Source organism: Leguminivora glycinivorella, chromosome 2 (assembly GCF_023078275.1).
Source record: "Leguminivora glycinivorella isolate SPB_JAAS2020 chromosome 2, LegGlyc_1.1, whole genome shotgun sequence".
Taxonomy (NCBI): Eukaryota; Metazoa; Arthropoda; class Insecta; order Lepidoptera; family Tortricidae; genus Leguminivora; species Leguminivora glycinivorella.
This window is the reverse complement of record NC_062972.1, coordinates 33,246,090-33,267,310: the sequence shown is the minus strand read 5'-3', so window position 1 is coordinate 33,267,310 and position 21,221 is coordinate 33,246,090. Positions and strand designations below refer to the sequence as shown.

The following is a 21,221-nucleotide window of genomic DNA, read 5'->3' as shown; positions in this document are numbered from 1 at the left end:
AACGCTGCCATTACTAAACAAACCAAAGAAAGTCCTAACTATCTCTTAAAAACAGGTAGTATCTAACCTTGAAACTCTGGCTTGCACTGTCACTAAAACACGACACCGAAACACTCCAAATCATTTAAATTTCACTGATATATTGCACGTAATGAGCAAGTTAATAAAAAAACTGAGAGAATAACACAAAACATTTGAAAGCACACGAAACCTCGGTAACAAGCGGGACGCAAGTGTTGCAGTGATATTATTCCATTTTCACCCACGAATTTAAAAACCTTTTCATACAAAGTATATCTGATGAAGAAACGTTCATTATCACATTACTAAACTTAAATTAAATAAGATTCTCGGTTTTTTAATAGAAACTATCAATATTTAAAGGCTTTTATTTAAAATAAATATATGTGCGATAACAAAACACAATAAAATTTTACCCATTAATACATTTATAATTTTAGTATGGCAATATTTAGCATGCAATTATTACACTGTGATATCAATCTTATTTGTTTCACTCGAAGCTTTAAATTCAAATGAACAAGTGCGAGCCATCGAATGTTGTGCGCTTGGCTATTTATGTGTTCGCAAATGGCCGTTACCTACCCTTCTCTGTCATCTCAATCCTGCTATGAGTAGAGTAAAAGAGATAGTTGCGCCCAAATTACGTACATAGGAGTTCGCGATAGGCAAACACTCACACGCGCGGACTTTGTGAATGTGTATGTGCGTGTTTTCAAATATAAACCTTATAACGCATTGTTTACGGTTTTTATTCAAATGAATAACTCGATAAGAAGCCGAGTTGCTTTGGAGTTTAGTTGAGCGGGCTGTCTTTATCAGCGTGTGCGTGATTTTTGTATCTGTGTGGAGTGACCATGAATGAATATGAAAGCTTAGGCATAAGTAGCTTCACTTCGCGTTCGCGCGCCCGATAATTTTAGGTACATATTTGAATTTAAGCAAATGGTGTTATTATTTGTGAGGCAATACGTAATGTTTTAATTATAAGTATGTTTTTTTTATTTCAATGGTGGTTTGTAACTTTGGTATTTGTTGCGGAACATCTAGGGCAACTCGGTGGGAATTGGATTGTATGAGCGCGCCGCCACTGGTAGCTTATTAAGATTTTTTGTTCCTACATGAAAATAGTTATTTGTTATACAAGGGGGCAAAGTTGTATTTTAACGCCGAGTGTGGAATTGAAAAACGAGCAAGTGAAAGGATGTTATAGTTGAACCACGAGCGAAGCGAGTGGTTCGAGAATAGAATCCTGAACTTGCGAGTTTTTTAACACACGAGAAGTAAAATACATTTGCACCCGAGTGTAACACAAAACTTTTCCCCTCACTATAACGAGGAAACTACAAAAAATGCGTTTATCACTGCTTCCAGTAGTTCCACGGGTGGTAAATCATCTTTATTACTAGATTCACCTCCTTTTATCAATTTTAAAGCAGTTAATTTGACTTTATTCAAGGTCAAATTACTTACCCACTAGTGGATAAAATGCGTTTTTACCCGCTGGTATTAAAGGACAAAACACGTGTTTCCGAGCTAGTGAGGGGAAAATGTAATTTTTTGGGTTACTGCACTTCTACAGATGAACAATTTTGGTTTGAAATCCAATCAGAATACGCTGGATGAAAGATATCGTGTATTTGCTTGTATTTTATATATATGTATATGTAAAATAATCGTACTTATGATTTTGTATTGAGATGTATATTTTAAAAATACTTTTTAAGTTGCAATTTCTATGTATCAAAATAAAAGTTATATTTTTATTTTGTTCTAATTTAATTATCACTTTACTCAACTTTATATTTAAATTAAATTATAATTTCAAAATACTTAGTGATAATTTAAATACAAAAATAATATAAATAGTATAAAAACATTAATGAACCACTTATTTTCCGTCGTAACTTTACATTTAGCGAAGGTAAACCCCTTTTATTCCATAAACACTTGTATAAAAAAAAAACAAATATAATACACAGCAAACTATGAAGATAAACTTTTGAGATCAAAAATCACTTGAAAAAGGTTTAAGGAAAATCTGTGAATTTGTTTTCACAACGTTGCATACCTACCAAATAAAAGTTAGGTGATAAACCATGTTTATTGCCTTCTAATCGCTTTTAATTGTTCAACATATATTTGTATAAAAAATGTCACTTGGACCTAAAATTTAAGTGACAGTGACAGTATTCTAAATGAATTGGCTTCGAAGGTCATAGTCAATATAATATCATCACAAGGTCACTACTTTAAAAAAAAAACTCGTATCTTCTTCTGTCAATGAAAAGTCAAATGTTGTAACTATGTAAGGGGTGGATAAGGAGTTACTGCGTTTCAACATTAGCAGTGTGTGTGTGAGATATATTTTTTTTTCAAAGTAGTGAGTGTGTTTTTAGAGATAATTAATATACGTATCTCGATTCCTAAAAGTTTTTGATATGAATAAATATGTATAGTTTGTATGTGAAGCTTTGCATTTATTGTAGGCGTTTGTATGAAAGCATGAATTCCTGTGTTGCATGCAGTAGTTTTGGTGTTAAGTTAGTTTGGTATCATGTAGGTATAACGCATGAAATGTGTTATTGCTAGCGTTTTCGAGATGCCTTTTATTTTAAGTTTTTTTTCGCACTTGTGAAGACGACTTGAAAAATGGAATTTTACACTTGTGTACTTTTTGCGTTGGGTTGGGCGTTAAAATTGTTTTGTACATGTTGCATGGATTGAAAGGAAAAATATTTTAGTTTTAGTTAAATATCAAATTTGTTTAGCAGATTTTAGAAGTAGGTCGTGTATATTGTTTATTACTACACGTTATATACTTTTAAAATTAAAGCCGCGTAGCCCTAAAACTGGATGTTTTAAATCGTCAAGTATTAGTTATAACTTTAGTTTTTGGACATAGCGCATGAAAAGCACTCACCCAACCTTTTCATTACAAGAAGTAACATTATTCAGAAAGCATTATTTGGGTGAATCAACTTTTTATTGCCTGTTATTGCCATGGTTACCGTCCCCTGGGTCACGCTGGTTTTATGCAAAATTGTGCTACTGAAATTATGCAATCATGCATGTAGTCCATGTTTGTAGGTGACAAATTAAAGAAAGGGCTTGTTAACACCAGAAAAAATCATGATTGCATAGTTTAAGTAGCATAATTTTGCATAAAACCAGCGTGACTCAGGGGACCGTAACCATTGGCAATAACAGGCAAGAAAAAGTTGATTCACTCATTTTCACAATCATCATAGATCAACAGTATTCTATTTTTTACTATTTCCAAGCGTCATTTTCCTAAAAAAAAATAAGAGAAAAACATGCAACATGTGTACTACATATCTACGCTACGACATTAACTGTTACCACAACAAAGATTTGTCTATTGTCTAAAGTTGATCGCCATAAATAACCTTGACACTCAGAAAAATCGTTAACCTAAAATGAGAAGTATCCTATAGTTAAAAAAAATTAAGACAATAAAAATCGAGAACCTACTATACTCACCTGGAGATTACACGAAGCAAAAATAAAACCTTTTAAAAAGGTTTACATTTGTATGCAAAGCGCAATGGGAATATTTTTCTCACAATATGTTTGCACGTTGTTCCCAAGTTTTTTTTTATTTCTTTTGTATATAATAAAGAGTGAAGCTACTTTCAAGAAATGCAGACTAAATTAAATAGGTGCTAGATGAATCGATATTTAGTTTTACACACAAACTCCAGGGGGGTATAAGCTAGTTCCTCCCCGCTCAAAAAGGGGATGTTCGCCCAAATTGGTACACAAGTGTAAAACGGATGTGTGTTTACAGCTGACCTGCCCACTTACCTGACTCGCTTCCAGTGGGACATGGCCAAGTATCCCATCAAACAGAGCCTGCGCAACATCGCTGATATTATTAGCAAACAGGTATTTTATTAGCGATTTAAAAAATTAATGATGTCAGGATCTGATTCTATTGATATTAATATTACAATGGATGGAGGCAGGTGTTCGGTGGCATACTAACTAGATAAGAAATGTTACTTTGCAAATCCACAAAAAAAAAAAGATTCTTCTCGACTGTTTCAAAATTTCCTCCATAACATAACAAATCGTAACGGAATTTAGAAATCTGAAAAGAGATAAATAGATAATCTGTCTCGGACAATTTAGCTTATTTTATTATTTGAATTGAATGTCACAGTTTCGTTTTCTTTCAACCCCTTATTTGCCAAGAGTGGCACTGAAGCTTTTGTAGTTTCATGTGTTCTGCCTACCCCTTTATGGGATACAGGCGTGATTGTATGTTGTATGTTATGAATTGAATTGAATGAAATTTGAAATTCATAAATACAATTAGACCGAATTTGGCCATATTTGAAAGGCTTTAACGGATTTAAGAATAAAAGTATCAAAAAGCCTAATTTGTCAGACACAGATATTTATAAACTGAAACTTGAGTAGTTCATGTGCTCTGCCTACCCCTTTATGGCATACAGGCGTGATTGTATGTATGTAGATATTTATAATCTTAATCTGTATTAAAAAAATATTGCTCAAGCTTGAAAAAAGTGCTTTTTTATGGAGAATTTTTTTTTCCTCTTGAGTCTTCAACGTTGTAATTTGATGCAGGTGGGTCAGATCGACGCGGATCTGAAGGTGAAGTCGGGCGCCTACAACGCGCTCAAGGGCAACCTGCAGAACCTCGAGAAGAAACAGACGTGAGTGCTCACAAATTAACGGTCAACCAATCAGAATCCTAGCCTAGGCCACTGTAGAACTCTTTCACAGTAAAACAAACAATAAAGATTATGATCAAAACTGACTTCTATAGCAAATAAAGCGCGGTGTCAATACGACAGGGTTCTTGACTGGCCTAGGATTGTAATTGGTGGACTGTACATCAACTGTGAGGCCTAGTTTAAACGCGTTCATATTTAGAAATCGCTGACAACACCCAATTGCGTAAAATTGATGTTACTTGCTCTGTTTTTTAAGACAAACTATTAGTATTAGTAAGGCGTATATGTTATTATTCATTATATTTCAACGAACACGGCCGTACTCGATACACGATTTAATGAAATCGGCTCGATAGAAAGAATTGCAAAGATTGGTCTCGAGTTCGTCAAACGGTTCTGTGTCGTTCAATTATTCACTTAATTGTCTTTAATTAATACTACAATAAAAAAATATACAAATCTAAAACACTTAACGAAACATTTTGCACAAATAATGCATCTTTCTATTTTATTTTAATATTTTTCCGCGCTTTTCGTACCTATCCGCTAGGGTGTTTCATTTTTCCAAAATTTTGATTTATCTTTGACTTCGCTTTTCTTCTTGTTTCTACACCTATACAGAGCCCATATACCAAAAATCAGGGAAATCGGACAATATTTAGAGGTCGCACACTGTGGCAACTTTTGTCTGAAGAAGTTAGTATGGGCGCAGGAAAGGCTAGAAACAAAATTTATGTAACTTTTTGTAGTAGGTGGTATAAAAGTGATTTTAATGAAAAGTTTTTATATTGAAGCAAGTTCTTTTAAAAAAATTACTAGTTGACGTGGCATTTAGTTTCTAGGCAAGGTTTCTTATGGTATTTTTTTGGACGCTCGACTTCCTTCTAAGGAACAAGTTTTTTTGGTTTTTTGTCCTGTTTTTGGCATGAAGCAGTGGTCTCTCGGCCCTCTCGGGGCACTGATAACAGGATAGGTGGATGATATCAAGCGGTACATTGGCTATCACCAGGTCCGCCATGGACCGGCTCGGCAAAATATGGAGAATCTTCATCACAAATGTCACTAAAATGCGACTTGTCAGGGCATTAGTATCTCCCAATTTTCCCATATTTATTTACGGTGCTGAGACGTGGACTTCAAGGGAAAAGAAGATAGATTTCCTAGAAATGTGGTGCTGCAGAAGAAAGCTAAGAGTATCCTGCAGAAGGTTCAGATACGATGGACCAGCCAAGTCAAGGCTGCACTTAGTGGCCCACTCTACGAATGCGTAAGGAATGTCGATGCATTGTTAAGCTTGCTACCACCCCTGATGTGACGACCACGACCACTCTGCCAAGAGTGTGACGACAAAGAAGAAAACAAGATCGTTCTTTGACTTAAGTATATTGACCGGGATATAGACCCTACTTACATTTTTGATTTTTGTCTTAGAACTATTTAATGTTCAGGATGTTAGCGATTATTGTAGCCCTAACACCAGACTTGGTCGATAGTCTAACAATAGTCTATCATACCGCAAAGAAGAGTAAGTATACCTATATATTTAATAATAAAAATTAACGCTCCAGTCAAAGATGAAGAGCAAAACGGTTCTCGCTGAAAGTCGTCGAACATCACAGAAAATGCGTTACTACTTGCGAACAAAAGATAAGGTTGCGGCTTACACATGTAAGCTAAATGATGATGATGACTTATTTTATGAAGAATGGATGTTACAACTGTTGTATTTTAAGTTTACTTTTACTTTCAAATAAGTTACAACTACTCTATTGTTTTATTTGAAAAGAAAATTGAGTAACATTACTTTTTAGCGACTTTTTTTCAAACTGTTCATTGTGCGACCTCTAAACAACGTCCAAATCACTTGAAATTTGGTATATAGGCGTTTAAGATAAGCTAGAACCGAAAGCCGAGCGAAATCAGAAAAAATATCACAATTTTATTTTTCCCATACAAATATGAAACACCCTACTATCCGCCCTCTTTTAGTGACATCGCGCTCTCACTTACTCCCATACGATTAGACAGTGTAGTGTGTACGCTAGCGTCAAGGCCATTGGGTGCTGTCAGCGTCTTGAGCGTGCAGCAGGGCGGGGCCCGCGGCGTACATGCCAAACAATTGACGCTCATACAACTGTCCTGAGTCGACGCTGCATACGGTGCACTACCACTACGCTGCACTCAGGCCTTACGCATATGGTCAAATAATCGCGACCTTTGGGGCTGCATTGATTTTGAAGATAATGTAGTGAAATTTAATTATTTTACTATCCTTCACTCAATAATTGTAATTAATAACTTATCAACAAAATTAAAATTTTGAAAAATTTTTCATGAAACATGGCTAAGAACACTCCCGACTAACTCAGCTTTCAGAAAAAAAAAAACTAAATCTAAGTCGGTTTATCCGTTCGGGAGCTACGATGCCACAGACAGACACACACACAGACAGACAGACGCGTCAAACTTATAACACCCCTTCGTTTTTGCGTCGGGGGTTAAAAATAAATGAAAACACTGCAGTTTTATGCTGCCTTACTTATTCTCAAGTAATATTCGAAAGACTCCTAGAGAACTACTAAAGCGCAAATAAAGAGTTGATGACTCAGTTTATTGTTACCTACCCTCCATAACATTTGAAAACTATTCTAAACAGTTTTATATGTAATCATTTTTAAAATCGGGACTTAATCGCGTATGACTACATATCAAAGTTGATAATCAAAACCAAGTGCGGGTAGTTCGAAAAACTCGCGCGGCTGTCAGGTGTTGATGTCATTTCAAGCCAGTCTTCTCCGAGACCACGGGGACAACGCCGTCCCTGAAACTTTGGAGGTCAGTTTAATATGTAGTCATACGCAATTAAGACTCCTTATTCCTTAGAGCGCTCATCAATTTCACGAAACGGCCATCGATAGATGGCGTTGGCGCTCGGTACGCGAGCACCTGCAACTCAACGCGCGTTTCAACGCCGACACAAATAATCTTGATAGTTTTGAATTAAATTGGTAATAACATAATTTTCAATTTTATACGGGGAATTTCCTGTTCATGGTATGGTAGTAGTAAATAAGGTGTATGAATGTAGTAAAAGTATAGTAGTCTACATATACATATATAAATACAGGTTTCCTAATTGATTGATTCAACAACCAACACCGCTGAGCCGAAACTACGAAAGCTAGAAAGTCGAAATTTGTATAGATTGCATTAACAAAATTTCGAAGAGATAAGAATCGATTATGAAAATTTACACCCCTAGTAGAGGGAAAAAGGGAGTGAAATTTTGTAGCGGGATCAATTTGTTTTTTTTTTATTAGGAAAATTTTAGTTAGGAACTTGAAATTAGAGAATAGTTTAATAGTGATTTCTGTTTTTTAGGGTTCCGTAGTCAACTAGGAACCCCTATAGTTTCGCCATGTCTGTCTGTCCGTCCGTCCGTCCGTCCGTCCGTCCGTCCGTCCGCGGATAATCTCAGTAACCGTAAGCACTAGAAAGCTGAAATTTAGTAACAATATGTATATCAATCACGCCAACAAAGTGCAAAAATAAAAAATGGAAAAAAATGTTTTATTAGGGTACCCCCCCCCTACATGTAAAGTGGGGGCTGATTTTTTTTTCATTCCAACCCCAACGTGTGATATATTGTTGGATAGGTATTTAAAAATGAATAAGGGTTTACTAAGATCGTTTTTAGGGTTCCGTAGTCAACTAGGAACCCTTATAGTTTCGCCATGTCTGTCTGTCCGTCCGTCCGTCCGCGGATAATCTCAGTAACCGTAAGCACTAGAAAGCTGAAATTTGGTACCAATATGTATATCAATCACGCCAACAAAGTGCAAAAATAAAAAATGCAAAAAAATGTTTTATTAGGGTACCCCCCCTACATGTAAAGTGGAGGCTGATAATTTTATTCATTCCAACCCCAACGTATGATATATTGTTGGATAGGTATTTAAAAATCAATAAGGGTTTACTAAGATCGTTTTTTGATGATATTAATATTTTCGGAAATAATCGCTCCTAAAGGAAAAAAAAAGTGCGTCCCCCCCCTCTAACTTTTGAACCATATGTTTAAAAAATATGAAAAAAATCACAAAAGTAGAACTTTATAAAGACTTTCTAGGAAAATTATTTTGAACTTGATAGGTTCAGTAGTTTTTGAGAAAAATAGGGAAAACTACGGAACCCTACATTGAGCGTGGCCCGACACGCTCTTGGCCGGTTTTTTTGATAATATTAATATTTTCGGAAATTATCACAGTTATAGTGACTTTCATATTTTTATAAGAACAGCATGCACTTACGTCCAGAACAGTGACATTTGGTTCATTGGAACTGCTCATGATGTGTAACTTTTTAACCGTCGCCTCAAATCTGAGAGATTTGAGGCGAGGTTCTCAATTCGTCTGTATGTTTATTTTTTTTTCATTTTTTTATGTTTGTTCCTCGATATCTCCGTTGTTACTGGACCGATTAAAAAAAAAAAATTGAATGTATATGAATACAGATTGGTCCCATTTTTCTCAGAACCCAGTTCTGATGATGGGATCCTGGAGTAATCGAGGGAACTCCTCGAATCTGAAAGGCATACGTATGGTGATTTTTGTGTTTTTAAAGGAACAGCATGCATTTAGGTACGGAACAGTGACATTTGGTGCAGTGGAACTGCTGATGATGGCCAGAACGGAACTTCTCAAATCTGAACGGCACGCTTATAGTGACTTTGGTATTTTTATAAGAACAGCATGCACTTTCGTCCAGAACAGTGACATTTGGTGCAGTGGAACTGCTGATGATGGTCAGAACCGATCTTCTCAAATCTGAACGGAACACTTATAGTGACTTTGGTATTCTTATAAGAACATCATGCACTTACGTCCAGTCCAGAACAGTGATATTTGGTGCAGTGGAACTGCTGATGATGGTCAGAACACTCAGAACCAAACTCCTCAAATCTGAACGGCACGCTTATAGTGACTTTGGTATTTTTATAAGAACAGCATGCACTTACGTCCAGAACAGTGACATTTGGTGCAGTGGAACTGCTGATGATGGTCAGAACCGAACTCCTCAAATCTGAACGGCACACTCATAGTGACTTTGGTATTTTTGTAAGAAAAACATGCATTTAAGTTCAGAACAGTGACATTTATTTAGTTATGTTTGTTAAGCATATTGAGTTTTCAAGTCAAAGTTTGTCAAGCTTCGATTTCTTATAATCGGATTCATGAGGAATTGAGAAACTCCTCAAACCTTAGCGTTATACGTATATTGATTTGTGTTGCCATCAAATAATTAAAGCATTAAAAGCAGTTTTAAAAAATACCTACACATTTCTACATAATCCAACATTCGCAAGTAGCTTTCACCAGAACCCGAAAGGCGGCGGTTTTTTTTTTCTTAAAAAATATTAAACGTTTTTTTATGGGATAGGAGGCAAACGAGCAGATAGGCTGCCTGATGGTAAGCGATGACTGCCGCCCATGGACACCAGAAGCACCAGAAGTGTTGGAGGTGCGTTGCCGGCCTTTAAGATGGATGTACGCTCTTTTCTTGAAGGTTTGAAGGTCGCATTGGTCCGGAAATACCGCTGGCGACAATTCATTCCACAGTTTAACTGTGCATGGCGTGACCAAATTTGCAAAACATTGCGTCTTAGAAACATTTTAAACTTTAAAATGTTTTTAAAATTTAAAGGGTGAAAATCAAAATATGTACATGTTCGATCTAAAAGTAGCTGATCAAACATCGTCGGTTTGGAAAGCCTGCGGTAAAATTTTTGCTCATTACTATACATATTCGATTTAGAGGGTTTTGAGATTTAGGAAATAAAACAACGCTTCATTAGATTTAATTTAATAGCATTATGTAATTATAATGTCAATGTAAGTGCAAGCAGTCTTATTTACAATAAACTTACAAGCGGAAAGAAATATATGCAGAAAGAAAAAAAGAAGCTGTCAATACTGAATCCCCTAGGGTGACAATGTATGAATAGCACAGAAAAGTATTAAAATAACATAAAAACCGGCCAAAAGCGTGTCGGGCCACGCTCAGTGTAGGGTTCCGTAGTTTTCCGTATTTTTCTCAAAAACTAACCTATAAAGTTCAAAACAATTTTCAAAGAAAGTCTTTGTAAAGTTCTACTTTTGTGATTTTCTTCATATTTTTAAACATATGGTTCAAAAGTTATAGGGGGGGGGGCGCACTTTTTTTCCTTTAGGAGCGATTATTTCCGAAAATATGAAAATTATCAAAAATCGATCTTAGTAAAACCTAATTCATTTTTAAATACCTATCTAACAATATATCACACGTTGGGGTTGAAATGAAAAAAAATATCTGCCCCCTCTTTATATGTAGGGGTACCCTAATAAAACATTTTTTCCATTTATTATTATTATTAACGACCTTCCACATATTTATAATGAGCCCAAATATGATGGGGTTATGATGAGGAAAATAGCAGTTCTGTTGACCACTTCCTGACTCCATCATGAGAACTTGGACCTCGTCTAGTTCAATGGTGCTCGTCAGCCCAAATCTAATGAGCCCGAACATGATGGGGTTATGATGAGGAGAATAGCAGTTCTGTTGGCCACCTCCTGACTCCATCATGAGACCCTGGACCTCATCTAGTTCGATGGTGCTCGTCAGCCCAAATCTAATGAGCCCAAACATGATGGGGTTATGATGAGGAGAATAGCAGTTCTGTTGACCACCTCCTGACTCCATCATAAGACCTTGGACCTCATCTAGTTCCATGGTGCTCGTCAGCCCAAATGTAATGAGCCCGAACATGATAGGGTTATGATGAGGAGAATAGCAGTTCTGTTGGCCACCTCCTGACTCCATCATGAGACCCTGGACCTCATCTAGTTCGATGGTGCTCGTCAGCCCAAATCTAATGAGCCCAAACATGATGGGGTTATGATGAGGAGAATAGCAGTTCTGTTGACCACCTCCTGACTCCATCATAAGACCTTGGACCTCATCTAGTTCAATGGTGCTCGTCAGCCCAAATCTAATGAGCCCGAACATGATGGGGTTATGATGAGGAGAATAGCATTTCTGTTGGCCACCTCCTGACTCCATCATGAGACCCTGGACCTCATCTAGTTCGATGGTGCTCGTCAGCCCAAATCTAATGAGCCCAAACATGATGGGGTTATGATGGGGAGAATAGCAGTTCTGTTGACCACCTCCTGACTCCATCATAAGACCTTGGACCTCATCTAGTTCGATGGTGCTCGTCAGCCCAAATGTAATGAGTCCAAACATGATGGGGTTATGATGAGGAGAATAGCTGTTCTGTTGACCACCTCTGACTCCATCATGAGACCTTGGACCTCATCTAGTTCGATGGTGCTCGTCAGCCCAAATCTAATGAGCCCAAACATAATGGGGTTATGATGAGGAGAATAGCAGTTCTGTTGACCACCTCCTGACTCCATCATGAGACCTTGGACCTCATCTAGATCGATGGTGCTCATCAGCCCAAATCTAATGAGCCCAAACATGGTGGAGTTATGATAAGTAGAATAGCAGTTCTGTTGAACATCTCCTGCCTGACTCCATCATCATGAGAACCAGAACCTCATCCTGGTCCCAAAATATAATAATAATTCAAACTCTCAACAAACTTCACGTATAACTTAAAATCCAAAATCATATGAAAAGCATCTCGAATGCTAAAATTGCATAAGGTGTAAAAAGGATCAAGATTTGTTTAGTCGCAGTTTACGGCACTTCTCGGAACTATCGAGCTGCTTACGAAAGCTAGGTGCGCCGGACGATCAAACGCAGGTCCGTTGTCTTCGAGCGCTCGGCGCAGACTGAGCGGGCTCGCGTTAGCACAGTGTCTTTTATTCGAATTTTAGGTGTTTTAAAAACATATCTATCGACAGAAAGGTATGTCTTATATGTATGATTTTTTTCTTATAGGTCAATAAGAAGTTCTAGTTTAGGATAATATTATTTAAGAGTTACAAAAAATGCAGGAATCGCAGGAAACTTACATAATGTAAACCTCTTTTTATCGAAAAAATGGGGAGGATACGGAAGGTTATTTATCCACCATTTCAAGTAAATCTTAAAATGTCAAAGTATTAGCTAACTCGTACAGGATATAACAAATAGGATTGTGATCATTTATTACCCCAAATAACATTTTTAACAGCACAATCACGATTCTAAACGAGCTATCCCACTACGAAATTTGAAAACGTCTTCCGAAAAAACTGATTTTTCGGAAGTATAAAAAGACATATTTTAAAGTAGTACCAATTGACTTTCTAGCTTAAGATATGTACTTTTAGGAAAATTATAATTTTTTTAATAATCATTTATAGTTTCTTTATAATTTTGAATGAAAAAGGTTCCATTTTGCAAAAAACGCTCGTCTTTAGGAGTAAGGCCTCTTATTTAAAAAATAATTCTGTGTAATAATCGTGAAAGTTTAAACAGTTTTTCAGTACAGATGGTCGCTTTTTTACGCACTAGTTCGAGAAGTGGTTCATTATATGCCTGGTCGAAACTTCGGAGGCTCATCTGTACTGAAAAACGTCGTACGATACACGTGCGAAAAGGAAATTCGTAACTCGTGTCGATTTAAAACACTCCCTACGGTCGTGTGTTAATTTATCGCCACTTGACTTCCTTTTTTACGCACTTGTATCGTAATGTACTATTATATGTGTGATGTGTGTTACAGCGGCAGTCTCCTAACCCGTAACCTGTCGGACCTGGTCAAGAAAGAGCACTTCATTCTCGACAGCGAGTACCTGGTCACGCTCCTCGTCATTGTGCCCAAGTGAGTATATAATCATGCACATAAATAAATATGTATATTCATTCAAAATCATAGAGCGCGCATCATCAAGCGCTGGTAGCCTTGCGGTAAGTGCGTGCGACTTTCGTTCCGGAGGTCGCGGGTTCGAACCCCGGCTCGCACCAATGACTTTTCGGAGCTTATGTGCGAAATGTCATTTGATATTTGCCAGTCGCTTTTCGGTGAAGGAAAACATTGTGAGGAAACCGGACTAATTCCATTAAGGTCTAGTTTACCCTTCGGGTTGGAAGGTCAGATGGCAGCCGCTTTCGCAAAAACTGGTGCCTACGCCAAATCTTGGGATTAGTTGTCAAAGTGGACCCCAGGCTCCCATGAGCCGTGGCAAATGCCGGGATAACGCAAGGAGGATGATGATATTAATGATGACACACTGGCATTTTTATCCCGCTAGGCGACGCCTGTGCAAGTGTCTAGGCATGTCACTGTCATTCATATGTGAGAGAGAGAAAAAACATATTAACTTCCCGCTCTCAATTATGGACTTATAGGGTGGCGCCATCTGTCGTAACTTTTGAGTGTGCCTCCTCATTTACCTCATATCTCACAGTGGACTTTTCGGCTGGTAAAATTCTTAACCTGTTACCAAAGAGGATCAAGTATATAGAGAGTTACTGTCAAAGTAAAATGTGTAATCACAGTCCATAGACTGCCATCTCTCGACACAGGCTTAAAACTTTTAAACCTCAGTTTTTTTTTACTATTTGGCCCATATTCTTAGCTTGATATAATAGCGCCGCGATAATATTAGCGCCATCTAGCCGAGCGTCCCCCAATGGTCTAACGCCATCTAGGCCGCCGTACCTTTTCCTATATGGTTCTGAGGTACGTTTTTTTCTTAGACTGTAGCTGTCTATACGGAGTTACATATCGTCACTACTTTGAAAAAATCTCGTATCTCACGCTGCTCCTCAAAGTAAAAACGCAGTATGTATTCCATACATACTTACTTACTACAATTTTCTTTTCATTGACAGACGAAGATACAAGTTTTTTTTTAAGTAGTGACGATATGTCTCTGCTCGTCACACACTGCCAACACTGGTTTACATTTACTGCCTTCAATAGCATTTAAAATTATGTTCTTATTTCAAAGGGCCATGTTCAACGACTGGAACGCCAACTACGAGAAGATCACGGACATGATCGTGCCGCGCTCGTCTCAACTTGTTCACCAGGACAACGACTATGGGCTGTACACCGTCACGCTCTTCAAGAAGGTGCCTCTCTTTATAACACAGCTTCGAGACATGGCGTCTCTTTCTAACACAGCTTCTCGAAGCTGTCTCGACATGGCGTCTCTTTCTAACACAGCTTCGAGACATGGTGTCTCTTTCTAACACATACAGTTAACTACGAGACATGATCGTGCCGCGCTCCTCTCAACTTGTTCACCAGGACAACGACTAAGGACTGTTCACCGTCACGCTCTTCAAGAAGGTGCGTCTCTTTCTAACACAGCTTCGAGACATGGCGTCTCTTTCTAACACATACAGTTAACTACGAGACATGATCGTGCCGCGCTCGTCTCAACTTGTTCACCAGGACAACGACTATGGACTGTTCACCGTCAGACCGTCACGCTCTTCAAGAAGGTGCGTCTCTTTCTAACACAGCTTCGAGACATGGCGTCTCTTTCTAACACATACAGTTAGCTACGAGACATGATCGTGCCGCGCTCGTCTCAACTTGTTCACCAGGACAACGACTATGGACTGTTCACCGTCACGCTCTTCAAGAAGGTGCGTCTCTTTCTAACACAGCTTCTCGAAGCTGTCTCGACATGGCATCTCTTTCTAACACAGCTTCAAGACATGGTGTCTCTTTCTAACACATACAGTTAACTACGAGACATGATCGTGCCGCGCTCGTCTCAACTTGTTCATCAGGACAACGACTATGGACTGTTCACCGTCACGCTCTTCAAGAAGGTACGTCTCTTTCTAACACACAGCTTCGAGACATGGCGTCTCTTTCTAACAGTTAACTACGAGACATGATCGTGCCGCGCTCGTCTCAACTTGTTCATCAGGACAACGACTATGGGCTGTTTACCGTCACGCTCTTCAAGAAGGTACCTGTTTTTCATATTTAAATACTAAATCCATAATAATATTATAAATAGGAAAGTGTTCTGGTTTTTATCTGTTTGTTTGTCCGTCTTACACGGCAAAACGAATTGGCGTGGTTTTTTAAGTTGGGATAGTTGAGGAAATGGAGATTGACATCAGGCTACTTTTCTAACCCCTTACTTCCCCTTACAATGGAAACTTTAGGACTGTGGTCTTCGGACCAAGACGTTAGGCGTCTAGGCACATTATGCCTCGAAGGGTTAAGGGTGCTTTAAAAAAAACGTCAAAAAAATGTAAAATTGCTAGTTTTAGTCGGTGAAACTACACTTTCCGTTATCCAATAGATTTATTTAATTCAAGTTTCAGTTAGAGCATCTTATTATATTGATTTTTATAAGACTGGATTTTTGAAAACTAACTCACTAAATTAATTAGGGGCTGTCCATAAATTACGTCATCGATTTTTTCAGATTTTAGACCCCCCCCCCTATAATCATCCTATCGTCATATCTTAATGACCCCCCCCTTCTCCCAAAATTGACGTCATTACCAGTTTGACAAAATAAAACATTGCAGATTTGAGAAAAATAGGGTATTATATGATTAAAACACTTGGTTATAGAATCATCTTTTATTATTTTTACTTTGGCAATAATCATTGATATAATATAACTACTTATAATATAATATAAATACATAGTATAAAACAAAGTCGCTTTCGCTGTCTGTCCCTATGTATGCTTAGATCTTTAAAACTACGCAACGGATTTTGATGCGGTTTTTTTAAATATATAGACTGATTCTTAAAGAAGGTTTATATGTATAATACATTTAAGTACCACGGGCGAAGCCGGGGCGGGCAGCTAGTATTATATGAATTTTTCTCTAATGCACGTTTACAAAAACTCACTTATAGAGCTGAATTAGTCGATCTTATTTGTAGAATTTGGACAATTTTGAATACAAAAACAGGTAAATTTATAATTCGTATATCCTGTACTACAATCTTCTCAGACTACATTTTTATTATAAGGTTTTGAAAAAGAGTAAACGAGGTTAAGACAAATTCAATTTTTTTCAGAAATTACCTAAAATTAAGTGACAATTTCTTTGAAAATATACATCACATCGAAGTAATTTTTGTTATTAATTAATCTGCAACGTTTACTTAAATTGCTGTTATGCCTTAGTGATTTTAAATTGCTATTATTTATTTTTGGCATTTTTTTGAAAACGAGCTTTCACCGGTACAATTATTACCACTTTTGGACATTTCCTCATATTTTGTTAGACCAAGAAGAAAAAGTCCTATAATTTGATATATATTTGTAAACTACTCGCAAAGCCCTTTAATTTGATACCACACACGGTATGATCAAGCGCTCGGTTGCGATTTCACTGTTTTTCACACGAAAGCCCTCTTTACAGTGCACACCGATTTATAACGTGTAATCCAATAAAGTGTACAGATCTCGAGTATAACGCGAACGCAAAGGATTTCAACAGGTTTTCTAAGGGGCGGCCGGACGGAACGCAGCTCACGGATTAATCTGTTCCAGAATTCCCGAAAAACGCCTATTATAAATGTACCATCCAAATGTTAAAATCTAAACGATGCAGAAAGGTAGGTTAGCAAGTGATTTCGCGCGAAATGTAACCGCGATGTTGTGGGAAAGACGTTCTTAACAGATTTTTTGAATTTGTTTTTTATCAATCACGCAGAAACGTCTGCAGCGATATTACATCCTAAATTCTGGGAATTTAGTATGGGTTAGCACATTGTTACTGGCGAATTTTCAATGTAACTTGAGACTCCAGTGCCTGTTAAGATGTATTCTTACGGGTAAATGTTCCTGTACGCCACCCTAACGGCTCAGCCACAACATTGGTCTAAGCGCGACAGCGGTGAGCGGCGGCCATACATTGGAGCGAGACACAGCGATGGGACTTTTCATTCGCACGTATGGCTGCCGCTCACCGCTGTCGCGCTTAGACCAATGTCGTGGCTTTGCCGTAAGCCGGGCCGATTGAGGGAAGGCATGAATAAATTGGCACGCATCCAGTAGGCCATGGAGGCGCAGTCAGGAGCGAGGCTGGCTCCGGCAAAACTAGAGGTCGCAGGTTCGACTCCTGCCGGAGGTGTGAATTTTTCAACCTTTTTTATTTATTTTTAAATGTAGATTTTTTTAAATATTTTTTTTTCCAGGTGGCGGACGAGTTCAAACTGCACGCCCGCGAGCGCAAATTCATCGTGCGCGAGTTCTCATACAATGAGAGCGACCTCTCCGCCGGCAAGAACGAGATCACCAAGCTCGTCACCGACAAGAAGAAGCAATTCGTATGTTAATTATTGTTTACATCTGGTCATTCTCCTCCTTTCCGTTATTTTCCTCCTAAATGTCGTCGGGACCTCCTAAACACCCTCATTGTTTTCCTAAGCACCGACATTGCCTCCTAAACACCCTCATTGTCTTTCTGTTTTCTAAACACCGACATTGCTTCCTAAACACCACCATTGTCCTCCCAAACACCCTCATTGCCTTCTCAAACACCCTCATTACCTCCTTATTCACCGCCACGTCATTTCCTCCTAAACCAAGTCATTGTCGCTCTTTAAAACTGTCACTAGGGGCTAAATAATTCGCCCCAATACACTTAAATAACAAGTTCATATAATATTGTCTTCGGTTACCGCGATAGCTACTCATGAAATAAAACTATGGAAACGGATTAAATCGCGTGTTATGAATTTATAATTCATCCCGACGTTTCGAACACTTTACAGCATTCGTGGTCAACGGGTGACTGAGGAAAAATTACAATGTGCAAAAGCTGGGTAATATTACGAACCATGACCACAAATAACATAGATGTTTAAGTTCATATAATTATTTTCTCTTGTCCAGGGTCCCTTGGTCCGATGGTTGAAGGTGAACTTCTCCGAGTGTTTCTGTGCATGGATACACGTCAAGGCTCTACGTGTGTTCGTGGAGTCCGTACTAAGGTTGGTATTCTGTACACCAGTTCTAATGGGACCTTTGATTCTAAAGCTAAATTTAAACCTGCAAGTTTTGAGACGGAACTATGGGTAAGAATGAGTGAGTGGCAAATATGCTGATCTCTTTCTTGCGTATACCTTTGTTTCAAAACTCGCAGCAATAACTTGAGATTTAAATTCAGCTTAATACAAGATGTAATTTTGAGAGAGCCCTTTCCGTGCTGCGTACATATATCTATTGTATAAAATTTAGCCCTTAAATGCAGTGATAAATTTGAATAAATCTTTGTCAAGGTCATGCATTTAAGGGTCAAAGGGATGTGACGTTTTCAAGTAAAATGTACAACTTTGTCTTTTAACATAAGTGCGATTTGGTCTTATCTTTGCTCGAATAACCTGTGCGTCCTTATGCTTATGCGACAAAGTGGTAGGTTTATCTCGAGAACGGCACATAATATATAATACATGTTCTATAAAGCTCGGTACAATACATTGCGTATAGGAATATTTTCATTTACTAGTTTAGATTTTACCTATTTTCCGCACTTGTTATATGGTAAATGACTATTTTCTCCGCAGATACGGCCTCCCCGTGAACTTCCAAGCCGTAGTGATGGTCCCCTCCCGCAAGAGCATGAAGAAACTGCGCGACGTGCTCCAACAACTGTACGCGCACCTCGACCACTCCGCGCAGAGCCACGGGGCCAACGCGCAAGACGTGAGTACACGCGGTCAGGCTCACAGATTTCGGGAGATAGGTCATGCCGGGCGATTTGTATAGAATACGCCTGTCGCAAGGTCTGCGCAACCCACACAAAGCACCAGTAATTGTAAAGATAATGCACGCACACACCTAATCCACACACACTTGTAGCTGGACGCTCCTATTGCGCAATACACGCGCATCATTTCAATGTATGTGTACACGCGAACGATAAGCGAGCGCGATCGCGCACGCACACAATGATAAATAGCGGGAACGCCTCGCCTCGTTTCCGAGAAAAATGTCTCACTGAGTGAATCGTTTTGTACACCGTTCATTGCGGCGCAAAACACTACACTGTTTACAATATGTTCCTTGTGTAGCCGCAATGTATAATGAACGTTTTAAAGCACAAGCAAACGTAAGGTTACATGGTACAACTCGGAGTATTACGTTGAATTCGTGTTTTATGTGAAATAAATAGTATTTACCTATGAAATGTTATCCTATCGGCTTGGAAATTATTCAGGTCACTGCGATGTTTGCAAGTTATTATTGCACACTTCGGCATTTTTGATAAAACTCGTTTTTCGTCGGTGAACAGCGCGCGTGTACACTCGATGACAGCGGACGGCGAACTGGCGGCGGTGTAGGCCCAATGGGCCTACATCTGCGACCAGGCCGCGCGCGGCTTGTCCTCTCTATAGAATTTTTTCCTCTGAGGTCAGGCTAGACCCGGTCACGCGACTATTCCTCGCCACACATTAACGGATGTGTCCGCCAGACACATAATATATTTGTCAGGCAGATCCGACTGACAAATTGAGGAATGAGCTACCTCCTGAGGTGTTTCCCTTGCGCTATGATATGGGGTTCTTCAAGAAGCAGGTACTTTCTCAAAAGTCGGCAACGCATAAGTGACTCCCCTGATGTTGCTTATGTCCATGGGCAGTGATTGCTTCCCATCAGCTCGTTTGCTGCCTATTTCATAAAAAAAAAACAAATAACTATCCAGACGGGTCAGAACGTCAAAGGCCTAACGCGCAAGACGTGAGTACACGCGGCCAGACTAGACGCGGTCAGACGTGACCGCAGCATACTGCGAGACGTGTCGAAGCATCTCGACCACTCCATGCAAGGCGCGAAATGCCGAAGTACTCAAAAGAATCTGAACTAAACGCCTTGACTTGTGTGCAGATATTATTGAGTGCTTTGACCGGTCTGATATATTTGATGGCGACTATATAATACGCATTTTGAAATTAAAGGAAACCTTTATACCCCTAAACTCGGTCAGTTCACCCAGTGAGTGCATGGATTCAGTTGGTCAGAGCAGATGGTAGCAGGTTCAGTCACTGTCCCTCAGTCGGGATTTGCCCCGCTGTACCTTGTATTTTTTTTTTCATTTATCATTTAGCATTAAAAAAAGTATCGTTCGCAGTCGTTCCTGCTTGATAAAAACTAGCAAATGTTTATATTTATTCTTAATTTTGAATATGTCACAGACTGCGGAGCTCGCGGGCCTGGGCTTCGGGCAGTCGGAGTACTTCCCGTACGTGTTCTACAAGGTCAACGTCGACATGATTGAGAAGGCCTAGGCCCTAGCTAGGTACGTACCAACAGACATATACACAGTGCTGATGAGGAAACCGAATAGTTTTAACTACGCATTTCTGAGGCTAAAAGAAATAAAGAAAGAAGAAAGAAAGAAAGAAAGAAAAAGCATTTATTAGCACAAAATACATATCAATAACTATCTAAAACTAGTTACAAACCAAAAAATTATAAGTTGCGCTAAATGGTCCTTACTCAGCCTGGTGTCACGGTATGCGCCACATGGCACACTCCGCAA

At 38.7% G+C, this 21,221-nt stretch overlaps 1 protein-coding gene across 3 annotated transcripts in view; it reads left to right on the top strand.

Annotated features, from left to right (window-relative positions):
* Positions 1-21,221, top strand: part of LOC125240322 (V-type proton ATPase subunit C) — a 36,675-nt gene that overhangs the window by 14,285 nt on the left and 1,169 nt on the right. For all 3 annotated transcript variants that reach the window (XM_048148209.1, XM_048148216.1, XM_048148225.1), the window contains exons 5-12: positions 3,833-3,930; positions 4,636-4,724; positions 13,462-13,560; positions 14,693-14,816; positions 17,875-18,006; positions 18,575-18,672; positions 19,246-19,384; positions 20,875-20,978. In XM_048148209.1, the coding sequence (XP_048004166.1) occupies positions 3,833-3,930; positions 4,636-4,724; positions 13,462-13,560; positions 14,693-14,816; positions 17,875-18,006; positions 18,575-18,672; positions 19,246-19,384; positions 20,875-20,967 (872 nt within the window). In that variant the 3' untranslated portion in view covers positions 20,968-20,978. The remainder of the gene's footprint in view (positions 1-3,832; positions 3,931-4,635; positions 4,725-13,461; positions 13,561-14,692; positions 14,817-17,874; positions 18,007-18,574; positions 18,673-19,245; positions 19,385-20,874; positions 20,979-21,221) is intronic.